The sequence below is a fragment of the Hippoglossus hippoglossus genome, chromosome 9, assembly GCF_009819705.1.
Source record: "Hippoglossus hippoglossus isolate fHipHip1 chromosome 9, fHipHip1.pri, whole genome shotgun sequence".
Lineage (NCBI taxonomy): Eukaryota > Metazoa > Chordata > Actinopteri > Pleuronectiformes > Pleuronectidae > Hippoglossus > Hippoglossus hippoglossus.
Genome location: NC_047159.1, coordinates 7386279 through 7397163, shown reverse-complemented (window position 1 = coordinate 7397163; position 10885 = coordinate 7386279). Strand labels below are relative to the sequence as shown.

The 10885-nt window shown below is 39.1% G+C and overlaps 1 protein-coding gene across 1 annotated transcript; it reads left to right on the top strand.

Moving 5' to 3' along the window:
- Nucleotides 1-985: 985 nt before the first annotated feature.
- si:dkeyp-117b11.1 (B-cell linker protein) lies at nucleotides 986-9530 on the top strand. The gene is made up of 19 exons (XM_034596713.1): nucleotides 986-1136; nucleotides 3613-3638; nucleotides 3736-3770; nucleotides 3863-3900; nucleotides 4329-4422; nucleotides 4507-4574; nucleotides 4661-4712; nucleotides 4844-4948; nucleotides 5563-5591; nucleotides 6527-6563; nucleotides 6740-6821; nucleotides 6901-6931; nucleotides 7099-7135; nucleotides 7232-7338; nucleotides 7512-7551; nucleotides 7647-7690; nucleotides 8087-8155; nucleotides 8322-8480; nucleotides 8626-9530. Exons 1-19 carry the CDS (start codon nucleotides 1134-1136, stop codon nucleotides 8740-8742), a joined length of 1173 nt encoding a protein of 390 aa, XP_034452604.1. The 5' UTR covers nucleotides 986-1133; the 3' UTR covers nucleotides 8743-9530.
- The last annotated feature ends 1355 nt before the right edge of the window (nucleotides 9531-10885 follow it).

Genomic DNA, 10885 nt, shown 5'->3' with positions numbered 1-10885 from the left:
CCTCGTTGGAGCATTTTATTGTTTCCAGTAAAGTGCAGATAAATTAGTTTCCTCCTGACAGCTCATAGATTTTTGAGATAAAGCTGATACTGACGGCTCTTTCAGCACATTCCTGCGTCACCACTGATGAAACACTGAGCTGGAAATTCTGTCAGCACGTTGGTGGTGGAGTTAATGTTTTTTATCATAACATTTTTGTTTCAGTAGTCACACATACTGGAACATGAGCTTCTTTATATTACTCCCACATCCATAAACCAGGGAAAAAGACTGTTAGGCTGCAGTGCGTGTTTGCATTTTGACCATCAACATGCATAATGAATTCACAGTTTAATTCATATCTAATAACATTTTTAAAAGAAAAATAAAGCCATATATATAAAATTACATTCAAACAACAGCATAACTACACTTCAAACTTCAATTACAGTTTATGTCCTCTATAAAAACACGTCTAGTACGTAGCATTTTCTTTCTAAAGGCTAATAGACTAACTAATAATTAACCATGGGGGACAGTAGTACTTATTGGTTTTCATTAATTATTGATCAGTAATACATTTAAGGAAACATATTGGGTTAGTGTCATAAGAACAACAAATCCTCCCTTCATGAGTTTTTATCAAGTGGAATTTTTATTGTAGGTGTTGAGCCCTGGAGGCTGCACTTTGTGGTGCTGAACATATAAAAATAATAAAGTGGTTACTGAGTGTGTGTAGCCGATTGTTATAAATATGCCCTGCACTCTTTTTGTAGAATTTAATTCTCATTAAAAACGTCATTGTTGTCTGCATTAGGAGTTGATGTGTGACTGTTAATAACGTTGGTTCATGTGGAGCCATGTCTGAGCTGTGCACTGGCTGCAGCTCACTTAAAGGCACAGAGCAGCAGGTGAAGGGGTTTTTCTGACACAGGTATAGGAAATGCAAATGAGATCAGTTACAGCTGCTCTTCACACTCTCTCTCTCTCTCTCTCTCTCTCTCTCTCTCTCTCTCTCTTTCTCTCTCTGTCTCTCTCTCTTTGTCTCTCTCTATCGCTCGCTTTCAATCTTTAAATACATTTGCATTAAAGAACAGCGACAAAGACAAATCTTCATGACTTGAGCTGCGAGAGTCGTCCCCAAACTCACGACGATGGTAAAGTGCCATTTCATTTTTGTCTTAGTTGGTTTGACAGTTTTGTAACGTTGTGGTGGAGTGTGTTGGAAGTAAGCGCAAGTAAGAGGTTAGTTTTATTATTTCAGAGTTCTGAGTGAGGCGGGGGGGGGGGGGGGGGGGGGGGAGTGTGAAGGTGAAACTGTGAAAATGACCCATAGACAAATACGTGATAACCTGAGAGTAAACACGCTGACAGGCATCAGTCGAGATAAAGTTCTCTGAGAGGTCCAACAAGTTTGTTAAGCTTCCTCTTCTGTGCTCTTTGTTCAACAGTTCTCCATTAACTAACTTAATTAGCATTTATTCAAACATGTTTCAGTGTAATTTATGAGGATTTTGATTTTAATAGATAGAAAAACCTGATACAGGCGTGTTATTCATTTTCCAGTTTTGTGTGAGATTAAGAGTTAAGAAGTTTAAGCTTCCGCAAGTTCAAAATGTAGTTACTTTTCTTCTAGTGTCACTTTCTCATTAAGTATCATCTTTCCTGACTCTTTCAGTAAACACGACAACACAGTTTATGCTTTGGTTCACTCACAGATGGAGCTGTGTTCATTTGAAAATGTATATTTTGGTGATGACCCTCTTTGTGCCAATATTCCCAGCTGTGCATCAGTGTTATATTTCGCAGTGAGATCTAAACATAACATAGTTTTCACCATTTGGTAACATTAAACCTGCCCCTTGTGGTTCTGTCTGATGGATTTCTAACTACAGAAGAAAAAAATATTTAGTTTGGTTAGAGCCAAGAACTTGTTTAGATAAATGTTTTATCGCTAGAGGAGATATGCTCACGTCCTGAAAACAAAACAAAAAATATAACAATTAGTACTTTTATGGCTCTTGGAATATCTGTGAATTATAAAAATGTAGACTATAGTACAGTAACTCATTCATTTTTATACATATCCTATAAGATATGTACTTGTTATTAAACATATGCACTATTTAGTGCAACATTTGAATGTTTCACTTTTCACACATGCTCAGTGTGTCTTGTTCTTTGTATCAGATTTCCCTTTATGGTCACACAACTTTTTCCTTTTTCCTCCTGTTGGTTTCCTGATGCTCTGACACTTTGGACAGAGACACACACACACACACACACACACACACACACACACACACACACACACACACACACACACACACACACACACACACACACAGTTACAGTCAGCAGAAGTTCAAAACGTCGTTGTTGTAACTTGACCCGACTTTAAACTGCAGATATTTTTGGAGTGGTCAGGTGACACATAGGTCATGAATAGCAGAACACCTCTCACTTATCAACAGTAAACCTTTAGAACATTTTCACAGAACGACACTGTTTTAATGTGGTGTGAGACACAGAGACTCTGCAGTTCCTCCCTCTCTACCTCTCAGTCGATATAATTTGGTTTAAACCCAACACTTCCTCATGTCTACTGGGCTCTGTGGGAAAACTGAGCCACTTCCTGATTTCACTCAACATGAGTTTATGTTTATTTATCTCCTCCCCCTGCAACGTGACTCAGTCACATCCCTGCACGTTTAGTTTTAATGTTAAAGAGTGTCGAGTTCAAAATGGCATAGATTTTTAATGAACAGCTGCAAAGTCAGAAGTCATAGAAATAAGATCATGATAAAATTTACAAGGACAAAACAATGAGAATACTAACACTGCACCTTCACTTTTCACATTTATTAGAACAAATAATCAGTGGTGGAGGAAGTATACTGAGAATTTACCAAAATAAAGTACCACAATGAATACTCTTGTGAACTTGTGAATTTCCACCAGGGGGTCATACAGTTATCTATTTGTCTATTTTTTTCACAAATCTATGTCAATGTTGTTAACTTATAGTTCCAGTGATTTAATATCTCATGAAATGAATACTATTTTGATTGAAAGATTTATATTTTTGTTGATTTTTTATTACGTCATCGTCACACATGTTATAATGAGTATAAACAATAAAGTGAGAAAGTCTAAACATTCTTTATTATTTATTATTATTATCATTATTACTGTATTATTGTGTTATTATACTTAGTTCATTTGTTTCCATGGTTTAATGTTAGGCAAGACTATACAGACAGTTTTTGTGGTTATTGTAGTTCATTTAAACTACAATATTTGTGTCTTCGTCTATCCCCTTGTGTGTCTGGATTCATGTTAATTACATTGATTAATTACATGAATTCATCTGAATCTGCAAAGTAATTAGTATACGAATACGAATATCAAAACAATCTGGAAGATGTCAGTACAACTCTTCCCTCTGGACTGCAGTGAGAAGTATTATAGCTCTATTGTTATTGTGCGACTTTCCCCAAAAAGCAGCCACTGACTCAGACTGAATGACAAAGCTCATAAAATCCTACGAGCTGCATGCCGGGCTCGTAATCATTTACTTTGAGTTATCGATCTGTGTTAAATCTCTGAATCTGAGGTTTCTGTTTTTTTCAGAGCTTCTTTGGGAAACGGAAGAACTTGTAAGTCCAGTTCCCAGCAGGAGAACCTCACTGGTGTATCATATCATACATGAAATCAAATGCTTCTGTAGCATCTGACCTCTCCTCTTTCCCTCAGACACACTGGACCTCCAGTTCCACCCAAAAGAGAAGGTGGGATTGAACCTTGGTGTGAAGGGAGGATGTTTGGATTCTGTCTTCACTGGATCTCAGACTAACTGCTATTAGTTTATTTTCTGTTTCAGATGACGATGCAGAGTTCAGGTGGCCACAGGACGAGTTTGTGAGTAAAACAGTTTCTGAATCTGTGCCTTTACAGGTTGTATCCTCATATTATTACAGATGCTACATGTGGCATTTTTAAACATCATAATCTAATTCTTATAATATTGTTTCCACATAAAACCTCATTTTAAAACTGGATACATTTGTGTGGAGGAGGGATGAAGGGCCCACTGTCTCAATATCCATTCATTAGCTCTGTTGCTAATAACATTAGGCATTTCATTTTTTTATTTTGTTTCTAAATTAATCATAATACATTTTTTCCGTTGCTATGTTGGTTATTTTGAACTTTAGCAGATTTCCTGCACAAACCAAACTACTTCAACATCTCAATAATAACAGTCTTGAAGTGGTGGTAATTCTTTCTTGAAATGCAACATGCATGTACCTTTGAAGCTATTTCATATTCCTATGCTCTTATGGCAGGATGATGAGGAGGGTAACATGTATGAAGCACCTCCCTGTGAACGTCCGCCTGTGAAAGTCCCACAGAGAAAAGAGGAGGAGGATGTTTATCTGGGTAACAGTATTTCTTATTACATATCACATATTACAACTAGGTTAAACAGTTCAAAACCCTGTTCAGCATATTTACTTTGTACAGACAGGACGTCAAGTCCTGCTGTTCAACAGAGGAAGGCTGTTCCTCCACCCAGGATGGGAAAACCCTCGGTAACTTATCTCTGTGTCGCTGCAGCCGTCAAAGAGGTTGAAGATGTTGCCTTTGTTTTAATTAACATCTCACCTCTGTTCTTCAGATACCTCCACAACGTCCTGACGGTTTCTCCTACGAATCCAACACCAGGAAACGTCCGTCATTAATCTGTGTCATTTACAACGACACAAACTACTGATTTTGTTCATTGACTGTGTTGTATAAACCACCTCACTTGATCTCTCCCATCCCCTCACTCAATACAACTACACCTGTTCCCTCCCAGCACCGGAGATAGACAGAAATGAGAAGCCAGGGAGAGCCAAGATGATGCCTCATCCACAAGTCCGCTCTGTTCCTGCTCCACCTCCTGAATCCAACACAGAGGAAGGTGAATTGAACACTTCCACCTACAAAACTAAGCCTTTCACATAAGTTATTCACCAGACTGTAAATGACTCTTGCCTGAGAGGATGGTAAAGGTCTTAGTATTCATTTTATTAGCTATTTGTGAAATGAACAACATGAAAGATCTTACGTTTGCTGTTACTGCTCATCTGATGCATGGTGGTGCACATCATTTTCTAAAAGACACAAGCAACATCATTTAATTTGATATGAATAAATTCAATTAGAGCTGGAAAGTTACTGTATTTTAATCCACAGAAATCAAGGACAGGGTGCCACCTACTGTACTCCCACTGAGCTGCACCTGAATGCCCCAGAAACTCAAATATGTTGTATCAGTCTGATTGCACAGTGCAGATTGCAGGAATAGAGCAGATCAGGTAGTTGTCATTGTAACACTGTAAGTAATATTTGCAGTATCACAGTTTCAACCACTGATATTGTGTTTTAAAGGAAGAAGGAGAAGTTTAGGGTTACACATTCAATTTATTTATTTATTCAACTCATGCATTTTGATCTCCTTTTCTTATTGTTATAAGACCTTTCCACACCACTAGAGGTCACAATACAGATCCCTGTCTTCTCTCTGCATTCCAGATGTTTACCTGGATCCAAATGAAGAGCAGGTGAGTTTAAATTGCAAACCTTCAATCTCCTTCTTTTGTATTTTGCAAGAGGCACATGGTTTATTTTTGTGTCAGGTACCATGGATGGCGAATTAACGGCTACAACAGTTGGAATTAGACTGTCCACGCACGTTTTTGCTAAAACATTCCTAGTGATCAGGTTAAAGTAATGATGTCCAGATAATGAAAGAAAATTAGATCCTGCAACTAAGCTTTATTTTCTGTAATATTTACTTAAGTGAGTAGCAGTATTGTTTATAATACAGCATATCCACTGTATGAGATGTGAAATGAATACAAACATAATCTCTTTCGGTCCGAGGGTCTTGCTGCTATGTATGAGGTGCAGGAGGTCTGTGCCATCAAGGGCACTGTTTCCATAACAGGCCCACAGAATGTAGATGTAAGGCCTATACTGCTGATTATCTTCTGATTGCTTGGTTGAGGGGATATTAGCCATGGACAATTAAGTTTAGTTGTAGGTTTGCATTACATAGTCTGATTCCTGCTGCAGGGCATTAAAGACCCTCTATCATTAGCTCAGTCAAACACACTTAAACCAAAGAAAAGCAGAAAAGGCTCTGATCCGAGAGGAAACAGCAATGAGAGAACGATTCACACCTTAACAAACATACACAAATATTAAATCTTAAATAAATCAATAATGACAAAAGGCTGAAAATACAAGGAATGGGCAATCTGAGCTAATCAGTAGAGTAATATCAACTCGTAATGGCCGCACACTGTAACCTGCATATGAGTGGATGTTGCTGTAAATGAGCCGGTCACTGTCAGTCATGAGACAGCTAATGTCAGTAAAACTAAACGTGATTAGAAATGCTAACTCAACTTTTGGCACATTACACCATGTGTATTGATAAATATGCTGCTATGAATTATCGGGATTTGACAATATTTGTCATTTTGTGTTTCAGGAGGACGATGACGACCTGTATTTAGAGCCAGCAGCAGGTCGGTTGAGTTCCACTTCACTAGATCTTTCTCAGGGATGTTAAGTGAAAACACGCCTCATGAACAGCGTTGGTTATTTGAACAACTTTAAAATGTTCAAATGAAAAGACCAGCAGATTTGATTTACAGATATTGGAAAGCATGATTTAAAAAAGAAGGATTTCCTTTCTCCTCAGCTTGTGCTCCGGTCCCACGTGGGCCGAAGATGATGATGCATCCATCTCCCATGGCAGCGCTTGTACCGTCTTCCATACCCACGTGAGTAAAAGCTGCTTTCAGCCAAGCTTACCAGCATATGACGATACGAAATGGAAATTAAGTTTCCCTCTATCTGCAGGATGAAGCCTCCTGTTCCCAGAGCAAAGCCTGTGAGTGTGTCTATTCATCTCAGTGCCAGTCGAATCAGCTCCTAATGCTGAGCTCTGTCCTAATTTAAAGACAAACTGTCAAGATAAACACTGAGTTAGAAGGTTTTCATTTATTAATCTAAGCTTGTCAGTATGTCACTGCACTAACATTTATTTCTCCCTTTCAGAATTTAGTCTCGTCCTTAATGAACGAGGCCAAACCAGGTAAAGAGCAGCTTCTTTACAAATGTCAGAACAAACCACATCTGCAAGAAATGATGATGATGATGATGATGAAGAGTGCATATCTCTCCTTTATAGCTCCTTCACTTGAGCTGAGACGACCCGCGTTTCAAAAGAAACCCCCTCCACCATCTCCAGGTGCTAATAAACCCCCTCTTCCAGCCCCCCTGAAGGAAGCTAAACCCCTGAAGGAAGCTAAACCCAGGTAAGAGATGACTGATGCAGAGAGGCCGGACAGGTTTGTTAGTCCAATGAAAGATCCTGCATGATTGTTGTTCCCATTTGCAAGTGCATGCGTACATCAGAATGAATTACAGTGTATGATATATGTGATGTATCGTCTTGCTGCCTTCACTCTAGCACTGCAAATCATCCTGCTGCAGGAGCCAAGCCCGCGGGTAAGCTCACATGTTGAGGTCATTTGGGGTCAGCTTCCATATATGTATTTCTTCTGTTTCTTGTCTTATATGTGCCCGTTTTCTATTTTTTCCAGCCTCTTTTGGTGGCATGAGGGCAACCAAACAGTCTGACAATGAGGTATGGTGTCTATCCCAAGTGCCAACTATTTATTAGTTTTAGCCACTTCATTTGTTTGGTGGTATAATCCATTCAGATTAAAAGGCAGGAAAGAAAAATAATCAAAGTTCTCATGCACACGTTTTGGAAGTTTGAATCAAATATTTTCTTTTTCCCGAAAAATTGGATTATTCAAATATTTAATAATATTGAAAAGTACTCATATGCATCTTTATCTTGTAACGAAGGGCCATAACATACCTGCTTTTTAGGAGGGGTTTTGTGTTGTACGACCATTGAAAAGTTACCACAGTTAGGAGGGGAAGTAAAAAGTTCAATATTTACCTCAAGCATTTCAAAACGCATCATAACAGTAAAGTACATATTTGCTTTCCACCACTGTTTGTCACATCCCAGGACAAAGAATGGTTTGCTGGAGACTGCAACAGAAAGACAGCTGAGGACCTCTTACAGAGTGTCAACAAGGTAAACCAGATATGTAATGCTTTACTTCATGGTCGTATTAACAGCCAATGACGTTCATTCTCATCATGTTTCCCAAAGATTTTCCTCCAGTCCTTTTTATTCCCTACTCCTGGTCTCAGTTTTGCTCTGATTGTCGTGTTTGTCCTTTGTTTTGTCCGTGTTGCAGGACGGTGCCTTCCTCATCCGACACAGCTCGGCCCAGAACGCCCGGCAGCCGTACACCCTCGCTGTGCTCTACCAGCAGAAGGTGTACAACATTCCCATCCGCTTCCTGGATGAGACACGAGGCTACGCCCTCGGAAAGGAGGGCAAGAGGAACGAAGAGGTGAGAGCAAATAAGGCCGGAGGGAAGGAGACAGGGAAACAGGAAAACAAAGAGAACAGGACTCTGAAGGGATTGAAGCTGAATCAGAATTACAGGCTTTTCATTTGTTAACCTCTCTCCCCTCATCTTTATTTCTCTCCCTCAGGCATTCCCCACTCTCGACGAGATGATTTCTCACCACAGAAACAACCAACTGCTTCTGATTGACAGCAAGAGTCAGGCCAAGCACACGGCGATTTTAACCTACCCTGCACGCCCTTAAAACCACTACATCCTCCTGTGTTGTGTTCGTGTGAAGATAAATGCACAGTGTGAAAGTTTCCAACTTGGAAATGACATAAGCTCATTGTGTGTCAGTCATAAAAGTAAAATTACAACTCTGAGAAATCAGTCGTGCAGCTGAAGTAGACAATGCACTGAAACATTAGGGGAGATGCTGTAACGCACGACCCTCAGCTTCCACATGACCTGAGCATTATCCAACAAAACAAGCTCAAACATTATCAAGTTGCCAAATGTGATTTTTTGTCTGTTTTGCACCATGACTCATCATTTAAGCAACAATTGCACAAGGTTAGCGGTTGATTAGTGCGAAGGAAAGTGAGTCACTGTTTAACTGTAACAATGGTTCAGTCAGAGGATGATAACGGTCATAGAAACAGTATATTTCTGCATGCTACACATAAATGTTGCAGTTACAATCTTCACCACTGCTTTGAGCCTCTTACTCATTTCCATGTTATGAACCATTGAGATAAACTCTTGTACGAATCAGTTATTTTATTGTAATCCTGTTTGGCGTGTATATTTTCCCTATGATCTTTAATACACTGTATATCCCATGTGTCTTTTTGGTGGTATAATGTAGATGTTATGCAACATATATATTTATTATTCTAGCATTGTTTTTCCATATTTACTGTTGTTGACCAGTAAAAGTTAATGAACCTGGGGAAAAAATGACCCAGACTGTATATTTGGGGTTTCATTTAAAGGGTTAAGTTTTGGTGCTTGATTATGTGTCCTATGAATAAACACCATCCTCCACTGATGTCTGACTTCCACTTGTTATGAATCCTTAATCCTTGTGTGTGTGTGTGTGTGTGTGTGTGTGTGTGTGTGTGTGTGTGTGTGTGTGTGTGTGTGTGTGTGTGTGAGCTGTCTTTCACTGGCCAAAGACCACACACTGGTGGTTACATCTGCTTCCTGTCAGGGTGAGACCACCTCCTCTGTGGCCAAACCATACATCTTGGACCTGCCAGAGGAACACATGGCAGAATAATTAGCACATGCAAAAACAAATCAACTTGTATCAGGACAAAAAAAAAATAATGGACGAAATCCAACCTTTAAAAAGTCACAACACCAAAGTACGGCTGTAAAGTGTTTAAAAATCAAAGAACATTTACAGTATTTTGTCTGTTGACTAGTGACCCCATCAAATAAATAAACAAATGAATGGAACTCTGTCTGATTATGTCATCACAGCAGATCCCAATCCTCTACAGGCTGAAGGTGCAGAGGCCTGTGAGAGCTGCTGTATTTGCATAGTGGTGTAAATGAGTAGTAAATAACATCCTGGAGCCAGTGTAATGTGGCAGGTGGGTGTGGGGCATGTTGTTGCTCCGTTACAGGATTACTGCTACGATGACAAACTGATGCATGCTCAGGATCCCGACCCCAACAACACAACGTGTGAATTGTAATGTACAGCAGCAGCTTAGCATCAATATATTGGAGAACCATTTAATGTACCAGTGTAGTTTTGAATTTGCTCACTGATACTTTTATTTTCAACTTAGATATTTCATTTTGATTTGGGTTTTAGCCTTTATTTTAGAGGGTGAGCAGAGATAACAGGAAGTGAAGAATGACATGCGACAAAGTTCAAACAAGTTCAATTAAATTACTGTGTTTTTTCCTTTTTTATGACATTTTCCTTTTATTTGATGGTCAGTGGAGAGAGACAGCAGAGCAGGCGAGAGAGAGAGAGAGAGAGGATCACAAGCAGAAAAGGGCAGATGCAGCAAAGACTCAACTTAGATATACGGGATTAACCTGGTGAGCTATAGGTGAATACTCCCATGGTTGGTGTCTTAAACCCCTACAGTCCACCAGGATGCCCCCGGATTAAATATTCTCATTCATCATCAGAATTTACTTTATCGTTCAAGTATGTGTACACAAACAAGGAATTTGACCTACATAGAAAAAGACATATGACCAAGGGACGAGAACAAACAAACCCCTGAACAAATAAGTTAAAGAATGGTACAATGGATAGTGATGGTCAAGACAATATCATTCAATTCAAATTTTTAATTAATAACATGTGAAGCATTCTAGTCTAAATACAACTGTTTCTAATTAATAATAATACAGAATTGAACTTGTAAAGTACGTTT

Coding starts and splice junctions, on each gene's coding strand:
- si:dkeyp-117b11.1 (XM_034596713.1), top strand. Junction 3,771..3,862: donor AGTTCCACCCAAAAGAGAAG/GTGGGATTGAAC, acceptor TTTCTGTTTCAG/ATGACGATGCAGAGTTCAGG. Junction 4,423..4,506: donor GGAGGAGGATGTTTATCTGG/GTAACAGTATTT, acceptor TACTTTGTACAG/ACAGGACGTCAAGTCCTGCT.